The 21,016-nt window shown below is 42.6% G+C and overlaps 2 protein-coding genes across 2 annotated transcripts; both read right to left on the reverse strand.

Moving 5' to 3' along the window:
• Positions 1-7,064: 7,064 nt before the first annotated feature.
• Positions 7,065-8,169, reverse strand: LOC309563208 (cholesterol 25-hydroxylase-like protein). Its single transcript, XM_082267570.1, has one exon. It carries the CDS (start codon positions 8,118-8,120, stop codon positions 7,323-7,325), a length of 798 nt encoding a protein of 265 aa, XP_082123696.1. The 5' UTR covers positions 8,121-8,169; the 3' UTR covers positions 7,065-7,322.
• Positions 8,170-17,148: 8,979 nt separating this feature from the next.
• On the reverse strand, positions 17,149-18,080 carry LOC309563694 (cholesterol 25-hydroxylase-like protein). The gene has a single exon (XM_082268290.1). It carries the CDS (start codon positions 18,072-18,074, stop codon positions 17,259-17,261), a length of 816 nt encoding a protein of 271 aa, XP_082124416.1. The 5' UTR covers positions 18,075-18,080; the 3' UTR covers positions 17,149-17,258.
• Positions 18,081-21,016: the final 2,936 nt, after the last annotated feature.

Consider the following 21,016-nt stretch of genomic DNA (forward strand, 5'->3'; position numbering starts at 1 on the left):
GTCTATCCAAAGGAGTAATCTCGTATACTGGCAAGCTATTCCTTACAATGCCTTTTCTCCTCTCGTATGTGCCGGCGCTCAGGTGCAACTGTGACAGATGTTGGCACCAAACGGGCTATTTAAACTCACCCAGTGCTCAGGATCAGTGCTGCTTTGTCTTCAGCCTCCTGTGTATCCTGTGACCCTGTGATTCTGTATCCTGATTCCAGTTGCTGACTCGCTTGTCTTGACCACCCTCTGAACTCCGTTTGCACTGATTTTGGCTTGTCCCCTGACCTCTGCTCCATTGGCTGATTTACTGATCGGTTTCAGACCCAGGTTGTTTTCTGACAACACACCTGCCAATGCCCTGTACCTGATCCACCCAGTTTGTGTATGACCCAGCCTGCCTGACTCTGCTGTCACCAGTATCAGCTGCTCACCAGCCCACCTGCTTATTGTAGCCATCTGACGACTTCTCTTGCCCAGCGTGGACACCTGCCCTGCTGCTAGAAAGACTTGCAGGCACTTGTGCCACTCTGTACTTCTGCGCCTCCTGTCTACACTATCAGGGGGTCAGAGGTGTAAAGAGGCCTTCCTCACCATATCAGGCTCTGCAACCAAGTAGGTGATAGGTATTCAGAAGAGTTGAGCTGAGCCCAGTGTGCATGAGGCCTGAAGCAGTGGTAAAAATAATCAGGAGTAGGGATGAATTGAATTGTCCTTTCCCTGGTATTCCCTTTTTATTTTTATGTTATTTGACTTTCTTTTAATCAGAATTCATAAACATTTGGTGTATGGCATCCAATGTCATCAGGTATCTCAATCTTCCTATAGCAATCATACCTGCTTATCCAGAAACTCCTTAAAGCGGAGTTCCGGGCACAAAATCGGTATTTTTTTTTTTGTGCCCCTCCGCTAGCTACACATAACTTGAAAAGGAATTGGATAGTTATTTTTTTTTTTTTTTTGTACACTCACCTTGTAATCGAAGATCGTAAATACTCACCTCAGGGTACTTCCTCCTCCAGCGCCGCGGCTCACCCCATCACTTCCTGCCTCGCGATGATTCCTGGGAGCTGAACGTCATCGCTCCCAGGAATCAATGCGACGGCACCGGCCCCCGCACGTCACTTCCGGGCGACGCCGCATTCCCCTGCTAAACAGCTTCTGGGCATGCCCAGAAGCTGTTTAGGAATGCGGCGCCGCACCGGAAGTGACGAGAGGGGCTGGTGCGGCGCATTCTGGGAGAAGAAGACGCGGAAGAAGACACCGAAGAGGACCGCGCCGGCTTCAGCTGCCCACAAGAGAGATGGAAACGCTGTGGAAGAAATTTTCAAAGTAAGTATTTCTTCTTGCAGGTAAGTGCGAACCGGGACAGATCAGAGGCTAGCCATTGTGGAATGTGCTAGCCCTGACTGTCCCGGGGGTATGTTCATCAAAAAATGAGATCTGTGCCCGGAACTCCGCTTTAAATTCAAATGGTTACAAAATTAAGCCCCTCCATTGGAGATATTTCAGAACAGGCAAAACCATAGTAAATCATGTTTTCTGATTCATGGGAGTGCCATTAAGAATTAATGACACCCCTGAGCATCTGCTAAACAACAGCACGTTTTGCCTGGGAACGCTTATGATGTAAGCAGGCCACAGTTTAATAATTTTTTTTTGTTCAACCAGCAGTTTGAATTAAAAAATTACTTTAATCCCCCATTCATACACTCGATGTGGATGAGGGAATCACTCCCGCTGTGCTATTGTATTCTGACAGCAAGGAGATTTCCCTGCCATCAGAATACACTAATGATTGCTGCCGGCTATAGCTGGCTACACTGATCATTTTGGAAAAACCCAACAGGCGTGTTATATAGAAGAAATATAAAAGAAAACTTAATATGCAGCGCTTGAGGTAGTGGAGCAATCAGTCACCAGCTTCTAACATAGAAAGTGATTCAAACTGCTTACCAGATGAATAAAAATTATAAGCCTGTCATCAAATTTGCTGCGATTACCTGGATTTTCTAAACATCCATACGTCCACTCGGTTAGAAGGGAACAGGATAATTCCCTTCTAACTGAGTGGACGTATGGATGTTTAGAAAATTCAGGATATCGCAGCAGATTTGATGACAGGCTTATCATTTTTCTTCATCTGGTAAGCAGTTTGAATCACTTTCTATAATAGAAGCCGGTGATCGATAGCTCTACTACCTCAAGCACCGCATATGAACTTTTCTATACCTTTTTACAAATTGTCAATTTTCTATTTTGCTGGCAGCTTTTTCTGGGACAGTTTTTTAATATTCTAGCACAGATTTAATTTTTCTAGTGTTATATAGAAGCCAATCAGTATATTGACTTTTATACAGCCATCCTGCCCATGTATGGATCACAATTTGGCCGGATCCTGGTGAACCAGCCAAGTTTCGATCCATGTATGGGCGCCTTTATACACCTTCCCGGACCCACTACAGTGTGAACCTAGCTTTATGGTACATAAAGACATCAGATAACAGGTACACAATCTAGTCATTTATGGGCTGATTGAGGAATGTTCGTATGTTGGAAACCTTCTCCCTGGCACTTGGCCAAGTCTTCTAGGGCATCTATTAAAATAGGCCACCATCAGAAGTATCAACCGTTTCCTTCTCCGTAGCAACAAGCACCTGTTTTTGGAATGCTTAATGGAACTTTAAAAACGTAAACACAAGTTTTTACACAATCCAATTATTATTACATGTAGGCACCACAGGAAGTTTATTAGCTTAATAAAATCTGACTTGCTGACAATTCACTTAAAATGCATTGGGTACTTTTTCCTTAATTCTAATACTTTTCCCCCAAAAAAATGTTATATGGTTAATAGTTATAAGGGGTGAGATTACCTTAGAAAAGCAGAGAAACTGCCCGGGAGTTTCCACACATATTGCACTCTATTTGAGCAAGCATCTATTAATGTTGACAAATAGAATTGGGGAAAAAGTGTTTCACTAAAGGAGTGGGTGGGGAAACTTTTATCAGTTAGGAACATCAGTACCATCAGCCTATTGAACTGGGCACTGAGGATGATGGTAATGATAATAAAAAAGAAATATTCAACTATGGGTTTTTTGTCTGGGATTCCAACAGTAGGAAGTGTTTTTAGAATTTCCATATTTTGTAGAATAATACTGATTGTACAAAGCAGTTGGCTTATCTCTGGTCATCAATAGTTCAGCTGGCCTGTGTTCTTGCTAAAATAACCAAATTATTTTTATAATTTATCCTGCTAGGGACATAGGGCTAACCAAGTGTTCCCATGGGCCTTGTCACCCCCTACAACCAACCCCCTTTGCTTTCTTCCTGTATTGTCTTTATGGATAATATTTTAAATTAATTGGTACACCATACAATAAGTCCTCATGCACACTTGAGCTCACAAAAGCTGCTTTTACAGATGCTTGAGCTTTTTATTCTCTGCCTCTAAACTCCACTCCATGTTAACCTATGTGTCTATAGGCATTTCCAGGAGTTTCGAGACAGAAAAAAAAAAATATCACTTGAGTGTTTAGGAAAGGAGCTTTTGAGCAAACTCAAAAAAAGCCCGACACACCTAAACTGGTGAGTTTTGTAAAACTGCTATTCTGGAGTTTTGTAAACTGCTATTCTGGCCAATGAAATCAATAAATGTCCAAGCGCTTGACACACCTAAATGCGCTGGAAAAATGTGGTAGGAGCATTTTTGTAGCTGCTTTTCTCCTACAAGGAGAAAAGCATTTAGAAGAGCCACGGTGTGCATTGTTGGAGATACAACAACTTTAAGCTTAGCCTATTAACTGCAGTTCACAAATAGGACACTAGATGTCGCTAATGCTCAGTGATATGCTATGCATTTTCTATGATGTGTTGTAATTTCCTGTACATTGTACTGTACTCGTTGGTTTTCTTTTCCTGTCTGTGTTTTCTTACCATTTGAAGGTGACATCTTTGCAATTTGTGGTTATGTTCCAATAAAGAAGCCAGTTCCTGTTACTCCACAATGTCTGATCTGAATAGACTCCGCTGCACCCAGTGATCGTACTCTGAAACAGGTTATGGGCCCAGGATCCGGATAAAGTCTTATGACCAGGTGCGGCCCAGGCAGAACAAAGCCTTGAATGGGAGACAGTGTGACTGATGCGGAGATCAACATAAGGAAGGTTTCCAGTGACATCTCCTATAGACAAGTAAGACTGTTTATATATAAAGGAGGAAAAAATGGCCGGAAACTCAGAACTTAAACTCTCAGTGGCCAAGCTGAACAATGACAATTATCAGCTATGGAAGTTTAAAGTGGAAATGTTATTATCTAAGATGACTTGTAGGAGGTTACCACTACAGAGAGGCCACAGGACAATAATCAGGACTGGGACAAGAAAAACAGACAGGCACGGGCCACCATAAGCTTACTAGTGGAGGATGATCAGCTCATACATATACGCCATGAGGACACAGCGAAAGGCATGTGGGACGTACTGAAAAGACTGCATGAAAGATCCAGTTCAAACAGCAAGCTGTTTCTGCTGCGGAAACTTTACAAAATGAGACTTGGCAGAGAACAGGACATGCAGGAGCATATAAACGCAATGCTGGAAGTGATTGCGCAACTCATATCAATCGGGGAGAATATAACAGACAGCCACGCTGCAGCTATGTTGTTAGGCAGTTTGCCCGATACATATACCACATACGACCACATCTGGAGTATTCTGTCCAGTTCTGGTCGCCGGTCCTCAGGAGGGATGTGTTGGAGCTGGAGAGAGTCCAGAGAAGGGCAACTAAACTAATTAGGGGATTGGAGGACCTTAATTATGAAGTGCATCTGCAATGGCTTGATTTATTCTCCCTGGAGAAGAGATGCCTGAGAGGGGAACTAAACTATTCAGTCGAAAGGATTGTATGAGGACTAGAGGGCATACAATGCAATTAGAGGAGAGGCGTTTTAACCTCAGGCAACGTGGGGGGTTCTTTACTGTTAGGGCTACAAGATTGTGGAATTCTCTACCACAAGAGGTGGTTTCTGCGGGAAGTATGGTGGCTTTCAAAAGACTCTTAGACGTACATCTCAAGAATCAGAACATTCAGGGGTATGAGAGATGGTTATGGCCACACACACCTACACAGGTTGAACTAGATGGGCTATTGTCTTTATTCAACCTCACCTATTATGTAACTATGTAACTATGTAACTATATACCGCACTGATAAATGCACTGGAGACACGACCTGAGACAGATCTGACGCTAGCATTTTTAAAAACCAGGTTCATATCTTGATCCCTGATAAGAAGTCACAGCAAAACAGCTATTACCAGAAGGTCCTCACCACTTTGATCCTGGGCAGTCAAAGAAAAGGCTGGAAGATTCAATTTTAATCAACCAATTGGAGTGAAATGTTTTCCTTTCTATGTTCAATATCTGTGGTCTGGTACAACAGTCTAAATCTTTACCCAAGCAGTCATTCCTCTCCCTTTGTCTCGGCTCTAATTTTATTGGGGTTTTTTGAGTGTTTATGGTGGTATCCAGTGGCTAATGTTGAAGTCCTGAAAGATCGAGGAGGTGCTTTGGTTAAAGTGTTAAGGGTGGCATTGGTCTATGTGTTAAACTTCTGGTGTAATAAAGGTTAAAGGAATTCATATTCTTTTGAAAACCCAACCAAATGGGCCGGAACCAGAATTTTCCACACCTCAGTCTCCTGGGTTTCTTTATTATCATGAGTGATCAGATGGTTATAATGTGGGTTGAATCAGGGTGGTTGTCTGTGTGTTTGAACAATCCCATGAAACCGACTGTCTTTTGTTTACATGGGCTCTATGTTCTGAGGAGTCTTTAAGTATTTGATCCCTGAGGCACACTAGTTACAACTATTTCTTTTCAGCATCTGGAAAATAACAGCTAATATTTTTTTTAGTCTGGACTCTGACCAAAAAATGTGAATTCCAAAAGCTTTTAGCCATCAACCATAATAATTATTGCCAGTTACTTTTTTCTGTTTGGTTAACCCCATATTATGTCAAATGTGTATTTCTGCAAGCAACTGGTTTTAGGTTTTAGACTCTATGCACACTGGCTTAAAAATCACTACTTCTACAGGAGTTTTGTGTTCTGCCTGTAGAAGCAGCTCAATGTTATCCTATGTGCCCATGCCCTTTAGGACGTTTGCAGGCATATTTTGAGCTCAATGCTTAGAGGCAGGAAAAAAAAAAACCCTTCTGGTTTGTGTTTCTGATTGGAGCTTATTGGCAGAAAAAACACAAAACTCTCCTAAACTCGTCTAAACTTTGTACATAAAATTCTCTATATGAGGGTTTTTTTTTCTGCCAAAGGAACTGGCATTTTTTTTTAATGCCCAGTGTGCATAGAGCCTAAAATGTTTGGGTATCTGATGTTAGATGTCTTTTTTACACAAAATGAATAATGCATGTTGATTACTGTGATACACTACACATGACAATTTATTAATATCTTTTGAATAAATATATGACAAACATGTTTCACTAAAAACTTTCAACAAAAATAAGTATTTACATTATCAGATAAAAACATTGTAAAATGCTGTAACATTTACAGTTGCGTTTAGTGCAAATACCTTGGTGTACAAGTTAAAAATCCCTTTCGTAGATCAAGTCTTTCCATATAATTTTTAGGTCTAGAATGTCACCTATTAAACTCAGTATATTTGGTCTTTGGAAACGCCTGCTTATTATTTAAGATAGTTTTTACAAACATATCATTTTTCTTTCTGAGCTCTAAAAAGCAACAATCACTATGTCAGTGCAGTAGAAACACATGAATTATCACATTTATCAACTATGAATCATCAAATACTTCACAGTCACCATTTGAATTTGTAATATCACTTTCCTAAACAAACTGTATATATACTATGGCAGTCTTTATTGTAACATGTACCTTATAATATTGTGTATACCATGTTTCCTTTTCTTTATCTGCATTTTTCCATATTTCAATAGTTAAAAATAGTTGATTAGCATACATTTTCAGGAAAATTACACATGTGCAACACAATTGTTAATATAATCATAGTTACTGAGCTAGAGTAGAAAAAAAGAACACAAAAGCGTAATAAATATGTAAAGATATAAAATGTACAATATCCCATTGTGTTTTCTAAAGGCATGTAATATAGAATATAAAAGAAACCCCAAAACATTGTAATTCAGAGCAAAGTTTTCTAGTTCAGCTTTGTGTCAAAGACATCCTAGAACCTGTAGAGCACAGTCCAGTGTCCTTTCCTTCAATCAGGTAGCATTTGATGCCTTGGAGATGAAAATTGAATTTGACAATTCAGTCTGTACATTGACATCAGTCTTGTGGCTCCTTCGATGTCTGCCTTGCTAGTGTATTGAATAGTTTGTCCCAGTGAGTGAAGTAGGGTGCATAGTTCCAGACAAACTTTTGGTGATGGAGGTCATGATGTCCTGGCCCCCCGTATAGGCCAAATGGCACCAGTCTATGTGTGGACCAGGCAAAGTCGTAGCCACAGTGATCTTCCACAGACAGATAGATATGGATAATGAAGATGACCATCTCAGTTAAAGGATGACACCCCAGCATCATCGGACAGATGGTAGCAAATAACCCCAATGACAGCATCTCCCATGTGCTGGAGTACTGTGTCACCAGGGCAAAGGTAGCAGTGAACTTGTGATGCGTTCTGTGGAAGGTCTTGTACAGCCAGGGGACCTTGTGATGCAGCAAATGCCAGGCAAAGTACTGGAAGTCAAAGAGCAACAAGCAGGCAATGATGTCTAACACAACGTGATGCAGCTCCGGTGCCAGGGATGGCAGGTACACCGGTCTCCAGTACCAATAGGCAACGCTCAGAGGAAATATGAAGACCATGTGACTGTAGATGGTGTGCGACAAGCAGTGCAGCATCATGGCCAATGTGGGTCTGGATTTAGGCTGCACTTGGTACTTCTTCAAGGTTGGTATTCTGAGACAGAGGATGTCCAGTGCCAGGTAAGGGAGACAGAAAGTCATGTAGACAATGAAGGAGAACAGCACTGGGTAGAAGGGAGATCTGATGATGTGCTGTTTAGATAGCACATAGTCCCAGACAGGTTGCAGGAAGAGTCCTGGCTGTGCTGCTCGCCCCATGTAGAGAAGGATGGAGTCATCAGCACACTGCTACAGTTTATTCTAAGTGAGCTGAGTACACACAGCATGCTGCTCTGCTTATATAGACCTCCTTCTTCCTGAGCTCCTTTGACTAGCTGCATGGAGACTTCTTCTCGGGAATTCCCTGCCAATTTATCTTTTACAAAATAGAAAGTAATGAAAACAATGTCTACACAGAGAGGTTTTAGCTAATATCTACCAGTAAAGTATAAGAATTAATCCTAAACAGTATCTTTACTGCTATGTTTACCCAGCTTCAGCTGGATTTTTTTCACAAAGAACGGCTGAGAGCTGCCTTCTAAATATAATAAAAGTCTGGCTTCACAAGTGTACAGACACCTGTCATTAGAAAATGATGTAGTGATCATTGCTGGTCTCTTCACATGGCAATTTTAGTTACCTGGATGGCATGCTGATGCTTTGGCTTTGGCAATAAATGAATACAACTTTTGCAAACCTTTAACAGTATAAGAGTAGTTTAAGTAGTCATAAAGAAGAGATTTGGGTGTTGAATGTCCAGTAGAGAAATTCTCATTATTACTCCAAAATACAGATAAATGGAAAGCAATGGACTAGCACACCATCATACATTAACATTTTTAATACTAATGTAGACAAAGGACAATAAAAAAGTTTATAAATGGCAAAATGTCCACATCATATATAAGCAATGCTATACATAGTGTATATCAAATATGTATACACATCAGATGCAGCATACGGATGTATGCTTAAGTATGCCCATGTGACCAAGACCTAACAGTTACCTACTGACATACATACACACATATACATGTAAATACAGTATATGTATACATACACACACACACACATACATACAGTACATACGTACACACACACACACACATGTGCGTACACTCATACATAAACTCACATACATACATACTCACACACATAGAGTACATACACACTCACATGCATACACATATACATACATACACACACTCACACACATACATACTCACATAAATCCATACATACACTCTCATACATACCTACACACTCACATACATACTCACATACATCCATACATACACACACACACACACACACATACCTACACACTCACATACATACATACACACTGACTCACACACACACACACACACACACATTCACATACATACATACATACATACATACATACTCACACACACATATACATATATATCACATACATACTGTACATACATACACACACATTCACACACATATATACACAGTCACATACATACACACTCACATACAGTATCTCAGAAACGTGAGTACACCCCTCACATTTTTGTAAATATTTTATTATATCTTTTCATGTGACAACACTGAAGAAATGACACTTTGCTACAATGTAAAGTAGTGAGTGTACAGCTTGTATAACAGTGGAAATTTGCTGTCCCCTCAAAATAACTCAATGCACAGCCATTGATGTCTAAATTTCTGGCAAAAAAAGTTGTATTCTCGTGGGGGGGTGGAACTCCGCTTTAACCACTTTCCGCTGGCTGTACGCATATAAGCGACCTCTTGGCGGGTAGGCTTTAACACTGAGAGGCCACATATATGCGTCCTAAATGTAAAGATTTCTGTGCTGAGAGTGTGCGCCCTTCATGCTTCCAGCATGATTACCAGCGAGAGCCAGAACACTCCCAATGCTTCCTTCCCAACATCTCTCCCTGGTCACCCCTCAGACACTGCATTTAAAATAAATATCTCCCCAACTAAAAAACATCCCCCCACACCTGCCTTCATGCTATCTGTACTTCTCTCCTGCACCTACTATTTGCCATCATATCTTCTGCACTTATGTCCTGCACACAGTCCTACAATCCACACTTCTCTCCTGCACACAATACCTATAAGTATACCCTCCACACTTCTATCCTGTACATACTGTTCACCTTCATACCCTCCACACTCCTCTCCTGTACATACTGCCCACTGTCATACCATCCACACTCCTCTTCTGCACACAGTTCCCACCAGCATACCCTCCATACTCCTCTCCTTTACACACTGTCCACTGTCGTACCCTCCAGACTCCTCTCCTGTACATACTGCCCACTGTCATACCATCCACACTCCTCTTCTGCACACAGTTCCCACCAGCATACCCTCCATACTCCTCTCCTTTACACACTGTCCACTGTCGTACCCTCCAGACTCCTCTCCTGTACATACCACCCACTCTCATACCTCCAAACTCCTCTGCTGTACATACTACCCACTGTCACACCTGCACACTCCTCTCCTGTACATACCGCTCACTGTCATACCCTCCACACTCCTCTCCTGTACATACTGCTCACTGTCATAGCCTCCACACTCCTCTCCTGTACATACCACCCACTCTCATACCTCCACATTCCTCTCCTGTACATACTACCCACTGTCATACCTCAACACTCCTCTCCTGTACATACTGCTCACTGTCATACCCTCCATACTCCTCTCCTGTACATACCACCCACTCTCATACCTCCACACTCCTCTCCTGTACATACTACCCACTGTCATACCTCAACACTCCTCTCCTGTACATACTGCCCACTCTAATACATCCACACTCCTCTCCTATACATACTGCCCACTCTCATACCTCCTCACTCCTCTCCTGTACATACTACCCACTCTCATACCTTCACATTCCTCTCCTGTTCATACTTCCCCACTGTCATACCCTCCACACTCCTCTCCTACACACAATTCCCACCAGCATACCCTCCACACTCTTCTCCTGTACATACTGCTCACTGTCATACCCTCCACACTCCTCTCCTGTACTTACTACCCAGTCTCATGCCTCCCCATTCATCTTCTGTTCATACTACCCCATTGTCATAACCTCCACACTCCTCTCCTGTACATACTGCTCACTTTCATACCCTCCACACCAGCATACCCTCCACACTCTTCTCCTGTACATACTGCTCACTGTCATGCCCTCCACACTCCTCTCCTGTACTTACTACCCACTCTCATACCTCCCCATTCATCTCCTGTTCATACTGCCCCACTGTCATACCCTCCACACTCCTCTCCTGTACATACTGCCCACTGTCATACCCTCCACACTCCTCTCCTGTACATACGGCTCACTTTCATACCCTCCACAATCCTCTCCTGTACATACTGCTCACTGTCATACCCTCCACAATCCTCTCCTGTACAGACTGCCCACTGCCATACCCTCCACACTCCTCTCCTATACACAATTCCCACCAGCATACCCTCCACACTCATCTCCTGTACAGACTGCCCACTGTCATACCCTCCACACTCCTCTCCTGTACATACTACCCACTCTCATACCTCCACATTCCTCTCCTGTTCATACTGCCCCACTGTCATACCCTCCACACTCCACTCCTGTACAGACTGCCCACTGTCATACCCTCCACACTCCTCTCCTATACACAATTCCCACCAGCATACCCTCCACACTCTTCTCCTGTACGTACTGCCCACTGCCATACCCTCCACACTCTTCTCCTGTATGTACTGCCCACTGCCATACCCTCCACACTCTTCTCCTGTGCATACTGCCCACTGTCATACCCTCCACACTCTTCTCCTGTACATACTGCCCACTGTCATACCCTCCATACTCCTGTCCTGCACACAATACCCACCAGTATAATACCCTCCTTAGCATGTACTCTTTGTCCCTTTCTCTGTAGCAAATGTGAGACTTCAGGAGTCTGTTTAGACCGTTGATATCTCACCAAAGCTTCATGCCCCCACCAGTGTTGTGAATAAAATGTAAAACATCATGAAATTAAAAAACAATAAATAAAAAAAAAGAAAAAAGATAATCACACTAAAATTCTACCCCCAATATGTGGCATAATTTATCCACACCCACTGTGTGCTGCGATGCACTATGCATACTGCAGGTGACCATCTCCCTGCTAAGGGTTCCAGTGCAATACTTTGCCCAGGGGCCCATGATGCTGGTAAGGTGACACTGACCATGAGAGGCTCCTCGTTTTCTTATTGCCTGTCTACACGTTCATGACATGGCAGCCATCTTTAAACCTGGGGGCCCCATGATCTCCTATTGCCTGGGGGCTAATGGGTTGTCAGTCCGCTCCTGCCTATAGGTAAAAATCATACAAGAGAGTTTACTCCCACTTTAAAGACAGTTAGTTGTCAAGGCCATACTAGAATACTACAAAAATTACCAGCTGCCTTCCCCTGCCTGGCCACACTTTGCAAGACTAGGCAGCACTGCTGTGCTTCTCCTCCTCCCTGCTGACAGGAGTAGTGAGTGATGCTGCTGTTACATCTTCTGTTAGCCTATTGTGACAGAGTTTACTGCAATATTATCATGGGGCCCCTGGCTAGTGGGGGGGGGGGGGGGGCATGCATTAAGCTCGCGCACAAAAAAAAACGTATACGCAAGTCGAGCCGCGAATGAAATCGCTGTTCAAACCACACATGTGAGGTATCGCCGCGATCGCCAGAGCGTGGGCAATAATTTAAAAAAAGGGCTCCACTCCAACTCTAAACTGGTAACCGTTAAATAAAGATTTCTATTGACCGAAGTTTGTCGCCATTCCACGGGTGCATGCAATTTTAAACTGTAACATGTTGGGTATCTATTTACTCGGCGTGACATCATCTTTCACAATATACAAAAAAAATGGGCTAACTTTACTGTTTAGTATTCCACCCGGTAAGCACTGTCATTATAGCTTGGTACACAGAGACACTGTATGGAGCTAATCCAAGGGGCTGTGTACCATGTAATGATCAGTCACAGTAATCACATGGTACGGTTTACTGGGTTGATCTCTCCTCTTTCCTCTCTCAACAGGGGAAGGAGAGGGATCAAGTAATGGGGACAGCATGAATGGATCAGCATCTTCATTGATTCTGTTTCTCTGACACAGGGATTTTTTTTTTTAACTCTTTCAGGCTCGGTTCACATTAGTGCGATGGCAGACATCGCATGTGATTCGGAGTGCACTGCGATGTCTGTGCGATGCGAATTCAGCCATACAGATAGTATGGCTGAATTTGGATCTGATTTGGCACAAACATGCACATGACCTATTTTTGGGTCTGCGCCAGAATCGAATCGCATGGAGGTTCACACTTATGCGATCCGATTCATGTCCGAATGTCAGTTCACACTGCGATATGTGAACTGATTTGGGGGTGTCGTTGACTTTGAATTGACACCCCCAGCGATTTGCATATAGCAATGCGAACTGCCTGCGCTGGGAATGCGATGCAGGAACCCGCATAAGTGTGCAAGCCCTCCTCCATTCCTACACATACTTTCCCCATGCTGTCTCAATGCGACCTGTATATTAGTATATTAGTCCTTTTATCTCCCATATCCTGAACATCTAAACATCCATGGGTGCTGTGGCTGTCAGAATACAATAGCCAGCAGTGCAGATATCTCCAACAATGCTGTTTAGCACACGTGGGGGAAACTATTTGATTTCTCTTTTTAACCATTTTGACTAAACAAGAGAAATCTTTCTGTTGTTGGCTGGTCTGATCTTGTTTATATCAATATATGACATCATAAGGTCAACCTCGAAAAGCTTCAGATTTTGCCACTTAAGCAGGCCATAGAATATGTGATTTTCTTTCCTGACACCCGGAAAGAAAATCGCTTGATTCCTCCATCACTGATGGTGCGGGGGGGGGGGGGTTAAGGGTGCGGGGGGCTGTCCATGCCGAGAAAACACAGTGATTACAGATAGTAGCTATAGCCGCTGGCAATAATCGCATGCTAAAAATCTAACATGCTGGTTGTATCCAAGTTGATTGAGGGACTGACTTGGGTACAATCAGCCTGCCGGAGATGGATTGAATCTCGGCCGGTCCCTGCTGAACCATCGATCCATCTATGGCCTGCTTTACAGTACTAATATTGAGGAACATTTGTCTTATTAAGATTTATATTCTAATAAAAGAACATTACTGTGTTCGTGCTTATTTGTCAATCCTTTCCTCCTCCATCAAAACAAGGACACATGTTGAAGTTATGCATGTGTAGAGTGCTTCTTAAAACAATGACTGAACCCCAAGGTCATACACATACCAATAGTCATTGCTTGTAGGCATCGTTTACTTTTCTTCGGTGGTGAAACCACTGTGCAGCTGTCACTTTTTACTGCCCCCCAGCAGCCAGTGTGAAAATGCCCTTAAAGTGGTTGTATACTCAGTAAAAAAATACATAAAAAAAAAAAACCTGCAGGACCAAGGCATAATGAGCTAGCATGCATCGCCGGACCATCAGAGCGCATGCGCCGCTGAAGTCAGCGGCTTCATGCAGGGCGAATATCTCCTAAACCGTGCAGGTTTAGGAGATATTAATTGTACCTACAGGTAAGCCTTATTATAGGCTTACCTGTAGGAAAAAGTCAAATAAAAGAGTATACTACCGCTTTAATGTGCCAGAACAAAAACCACTGGCATAAAAGTGTTCTACTAAAGCCCCGTACACACGTACCGATGGTCGGCATACAAATGTTCCTCTTTTCTCCCCGGGATGTCGGTGTCTGCTGAAAAGTGCAAAGACAGCACAAGGACAGCACAAGAATTTTGTCCGCCGACTGCAGAAGTGATGTCATGTAATGGTTAACTTTCCCTGTGTTTTCTATTTTCTGAGCATGCCCAGTCTTGCAAATCTGCGGTCTGTCGGCCGAATTGTGTACTGACAGGCGAACAATCGTCCGTTCTGGTGTCGGCATACAAAAATTTTCATGTTTGCAAGAAAGACTTTTGTCCGCGGATTGTGCGCAGACATCTGTCGGAGGCACCATACTAACACGCGTACAATCGGCAGATCCTTCGTCCACCGACGTTTGTATGCCGACGATCGGTACGTGTGTACGGGCCTTAAGAGTGTGAGTGGTGCACTATATGTTTGTCAGTTAGCAGAAGGACGAGTTTTTAAAATGTTCTTAATCAAGGTTGAATCCTGGTTTGCACAAAGTAGTCTATCTCTGGTGAACAATAGTTAAGCAGAACTGTGTTCTCAATACTCTTAAGTATAGGATTTTGTTCATAGAATGTCCCCTAAAGCAGTGGTTCTCAATTCCGGTCCTCGGGACCCACTAACAGGCCAGATTTTAAGTATTACCTTGAGGAGATGCAGACTAGAATACTGCAATCGCTGAGCAGCAAATGGGATCACCTGTGATGTAATTTAGTTATCTTGCAAACCTGGCCTGTTGGTGGGTCCCGAGGACCGGAGTTGAGAACCACTGCCCTAAAGCATATCTAAATTCAATGATAAAAATTGATAATATTGCAGCTTAAAGATCCTTGTGGTGGCTGCATTCATTTTTTTTTTTACTTTTTTTCCCTTATTTTAATCTAATAATCCTGCCATTAACACACTTCCTGTCCTAAGGGGACAACAGTATTGAGCGGTATTGTCATTCTAGTACAAGAAGTGTGTTATGATTACATAAAACTTCACTTTCTTCTTAATAACAGGGGAAGGTGTTTTGTAGTCCATGGAAATAGCAGGGAACAATTCTAACCAATAGCAAACAGGAGGCAGAGAGCACAGGAAGTTATCAGCTCACAAGGTTTTAGGCTGTATGAACGGCTATTTTTTTTTTTTGCACTCGTCAAACAGATATAATAAAATACTTTCAAAAGGTCAAGTGTGCAAGCCCTTGGAGAAATCTATTGTTAGAGTTTACATATACTTGAAACCCAATGGTACACACATGCAGGTTGATTTGCTAAAGGCAAATAGACTGTGCATTTTGCAAAAGGGGGTTGCCCTCTGCAAGTGCAGTTTCTCCAGAGCAAGTAAATGACATAAAGCTTCACTTTGCAAAGAGTACCCAATCACGTGCAGGGAAAAGAAAAGAAAAACAGCATTTTTGCTTGCACATTATTGGATGATGAAAGTTAGCATAGATTTTACTCATTTACTAAGCTCTGGAGCAACTTTCCAAAATGCAGTATTTCTGCATTTAGTAAATCAACCTCATACTCTCTGTTCGGCTTTTCTTAACTCAGCCCCTAATTACAGTTATTATTATTATAAGCTTTTTCTTATTACTTTATCACTGTGCGTCTCATTGGACCAAAAATGTAAATCACAAGTAGCCTTAGCCATATTAACCATTGCTATTAACTAATTTATGTTCTAAGAAGTCCAATATCCCCATTTTCTGGCAAATATGTATTACTGGAAGCAGATATTAGATTCCTTATGTACACATAATGAATAATGTTACACACTGATACCATGTACTTGTTAGGAATAAGTAATAATTTATTAATGTTATCTTTTGTACAAATATAGTCAACAGTTTTTTGACCAAAATAAATATTTACATCATCAGATAAAAAATAGAAAAATGGTTGAGGACATGATTTTCACAGCCAGCTGTGTCTGGTGTAAATACGCAAGGTAAAAAAAGAAATAAAGCATAAAACGCTTTAGTAGATAAACTCTAACGTTTGCACTTTACATCGCTAACATAACAAATGAGCTTATTTGATCTTTAGAAATGTCTTGCTTTTTCTTCAAATAACGTTTTACAAACATACATTGGTTCTTTCTGACATCAATTCCCTGAACCTTCTAAAACAATCATGACTTTTTCAGTGCAGTAGAAACAAACATTTTATCAACTCCGTTAACTATCAGCAAAACTTTCCTAAACATACTGCATACATACTATGACATTCTTCTGTGTAACCTGTACCTTATAGCTTCAGCGTACAACACAATCTTCCTTCATTTTGTTTTTGTTTTTTTACAGAATTTCACAATTGTACATTACTTAAAAATAAATAAATTAGCATATATTTAAATAACACATATACAAAACAATTGTTTATAAAATTACCGCTATTGAGTCACAATAGCGTAATAAATATGTATAAATATAAAAAGTACAATATCAGCTTTTTTCTCTTAAAGTGCAAATCTTATCAAAGGTCGTAGATAAGTTCTTTTTCTGAACTGTAGAGCAGAGTCTATTGAACACTGGTAGGCACAGGCATCTCAGAGCCTGGAGAGCACAGTCCAGCGTCCTTTCCTTTTATCAGGTAGCATTTGATGCCTTGGAGATGAAGATGTCATTTGACAATTCAGTCTATGCATTGACATCAGTCTTGTGGCTCCTTCGATGTCTGCCTTGCTAGTGTATTGAATAGTTTGTCCCAGTGAGTGAAGTAGGGTGCATAGTTCCAGACAAACTTTTGGTGATGGAGGTCATGATGTCCTGGCCCCCCGCATAGGCCAAATGGCACCAGTCTATGTGTGGACCAGGCAAAGTCATAGCCACAGTGATCTTCCACAGACAGATAGATATGGATGATAAAGATGACCATCTCAGTTAAAGGATGACACCCCAGCATTATGGGACTGATGTTAGCAAAGAACCCCAATGACAGCATCTCCCATGCGCTGGAGTACTGTGTTGCCAGGGCAAAGGTGGCAGTGTACTTGTGATGCGTCTTGTGGAAGGTCTTGTACAGCCAGGGGACCTTGTGATGCAGCAAGTGCCAGGCAAAGTACTGGAAGTCAAAGAGAAGCATGCAGGCAATGATGTCCAACACAATGCGGTGCAGCTCAGGTGCCAGGGATGGCAGGTGCACCGGTCTCCAGTACCAATAGGCAACGCTCAGAGGAAATATGAAGACCAGGTGGCTGTAGATGGTGTGTGCCAAGCAGTGCAGCACCATGGCCAACGTGGGTCTGGATTTAGGCTGCACTTGGTACTTCTTCAATGCTGGTATTCTGAGACAGAGGATGTCCAGTGCCAGGTAAGGGAGACAGAAAGCCATGTAGACAATGAAGGAGAACAGCACTGGGTAGAAGGGAGATTTGATGATGTGCTCTTTAGATAGCACATAGTCCCAGACAGGTTGCAGGAAGAGTCCTGGCTGCGCTGCTCTCCACGTGGAGAAGGATGGAGTCATCACTACACTGCTGCTGCTACAGTTCATCATGAATAAGCTGAATACACACACAGCATGTTACTCTGCTTTTATAGACCTCATACTTCCTGCGCTCAACCAATTACCAGCGTAGAGTCCTCTTTCCTGGGAATTTCCCTCCTACTTTCCTTTTTACGAAATAGAGGGGTGAGGCCATGATAATAATGTGCTCAGGCAGGGCTCCGAGCCAGCACCTGCAGATAGAGTGTGCAGGATTCCAGACTGCTATTTCTGCAGTTTCCATCTGTAAAGTTCATTTTCCACAAAGATCCGCCACAAGCTGCCGTCTAAAAATAACTCCAGCCTGTGGCTTTGTTTCTTTAGTGCCCTGTTCACAGCATACGTGTGCGGTGGCGTTCAGAGAAACGCAGCTCAATGGGCATGATATGATTGAGCCCAAAGTCAGAGCATTATGGAGGAATCATTGCACCACTACTTATGCTTATTCTTTGGCTTCAGCACTTTGTGTCCTAAGTATAGAGAACTGTGGAACTTGCATGTCCCTGATCTGTGATTTCAAAGCATGGAAAGCAGACACAGCCAAGAAAATAGCATTTTCTAAATTGGGCCAGCAACTTCCATGACAAGTGTACTTGTAGTTCTCTTTTGATTACAACTGGGAAACCTAGATCTCTTCAGCTACTATAGAACCACATGTCCCAGCATGCCCACAGGTCCCAGCATGCCCACTTACATTCCCTGACTACTTTGATTCATCCTAAGCTGTCATGTGCAATGAATAATTCTATTTGCAGATGAAGGGTAAAGCTGGCCACACAAAAGTAGAACTTTAAAAATTGTATTTTTGGGGAAAATTTATGTCATCTTTCTAATTGTTTATGGGGTCAAATCCACATTTGTATTTGACTTTAGTGATAAGAACATTATGGAGGAGCAGGGTGGAAAATCGAATGAACACATGTTTAACCACTTCTGGACTGGAAGGATTTGCCCCCTTAACCACTTAAAGCGGTAGTATCATGTTTTTTTTACACTTTTACCTACAGGTAATCCTATAATAAGGCTTACCTGTAGGTATAATTAATATCTCCTAAACCGGCACGGTTTAGGAGATATTTGGAGTGCATGCAGCCGCTCACACGAGCGGCGCATGCTCTCTGAAGGCCTGGGGGGACCTTCAGTTTTGCTTGCCGGGAGCTTGCCGGAAAGTCACTGCGCGGGAGTGATGTCATCGCGGCTCCGGCCAATCACAGCGCCTGAGCCGCCGAACCCGGAAGAGACGGCGAGGGATCATGGCGGCGCCCGCAGCGATGTTCGAGGGTCCGTGTCGGGGCTTCGTTCTAAGGTAAGTAATACATAATGAGCTAGTATGCGATGCATACTAGCTCATTATGCCTTTGTCTTGCAGGGTTTTTTTTTACTTTTTGGGTTTACAACCGCTTTAAGCCCCAGCCCAATTTCGGACACTTTTTGTTTTCAAGTTAAAATCAGTATTTTTTCCTAGAAAACTACTTAGAACCCCCAAACATTATATATATTATTTTAGCAAAGACTCTGGAGAATCAAATGGCGGTCATTGCAATATTTTTTTGTCACGTGGTATATGCGCAGCGGTCTTTAAAACGCCATTTTTTTGGAAAAATTTAGAAAAATCACATTTCACTGCATTTAAAAAATACTAAACAGTAAAGTTAGCCCATTTTTTTTGTATATTGTGAAAGATGATGTCACGCCGAGTAAATAGATACCCAACATGTTACGGTTTAAAATTGCATGCACCCGTGGAATGGCGACAAACTTCGGTCAATAGAAATCTCAATAGGCGACGCTTTAATTTTTTTTTAACGGTTACCAGTTTAGAGTTGGAGTGTAGCTCTTTTTTTAAAATTATTACTCACACTCTGGCGATCGCGGCGATACCTCACATGTGTGGTTTGAACAGCGATTTCATTCGCGGCTCGACTTCCGTATACGTTTTTCTTTTGTGCGCGAGCTAACGGTGATGGCGGCGGCTACATTTTTAATTTTTTTTCCTATTTATTTATTTATTTTTTTTTCCAAAACAATTTATTGAGAAAAAACAGGGAGCATTACAGAAAATGAACGCCAAACATAACAGTACAGTCAGAATTCAGTACAAGTGAGAAACATAACATTGCAACACATTACATGTCAGCCTATGAGTAGCTTAAGAGGAGAGGACCTCCCCATCAGGCAGAGACCACATAAGGTCCATCAGGGTGAGTACCAACACAGTATACAGTATTATAAACAGAGACGCTCAGTAATCCAGTAATGGCTGAGTGTGTCCATGGACACAGACAGAAGTAGTAAAAATACAGTCATGGCGGCCACAAAGCGCCATATGTGCCATGGAGGGACCTGACACAACGTCCTCCCCCACCCAGGATTCCGGTAAGCCGGATCTGGGAGAGGGAGGAGGTGGGGAGGGGTGCTAGAAGGCCTAGTTCCGTAGTTGGGCGTTCAGGGGATGGGAAGGAGTGCTCGCCACTCGGCAAGCCGACCAGCAAAGAGCACGTAAGCCATATGGGAGGGGAGGTAATGCACGGGAGGAACTAGTAAGGACTGAAAGGGAGGAAGGGGAGGGGGAGGGGAGGGTAGGGGGGGGTGTAGAAAAGGGGGGGGGGGAGGAAAAAAAAAAAAGAAATGAATAAACAGCACTCGACAAATACAAATACACGCCACAACACCGGGAGGGGGGGGGGGAGGCAATTATCAAAATGATTCCTTAAGAACCAAACAAAATGTACAGCTACCAAAATTCACTGACCAGGACAATTTAGGCGAGCAGTTGCCATCCTAACAACTTAGGGTTGAGAATTCTGTCATGGTAACAAAATGAAGCCAGCACACCCACTTCTTAGTATATTTAGCAGGGGTGTCGTGAGCAATGTGGACGAGTTCTTCCATCTCTGCGACAGCGGATACCCTTTTGAGCCATT

The sequence above is a fragment of the Pelophylax lessonae genome (genome assembly GCF_965119305.1).
Source record: "Pelophylax lessonae genome assembly, chromosome: 9".
NCBI classification, from domain to species: domain Eukaryota; kingdom Metazoa; phylum Chordata; class Amphibia; order Anura; family Ranidae; genus Pelophylax; species Pelophylax lessonae.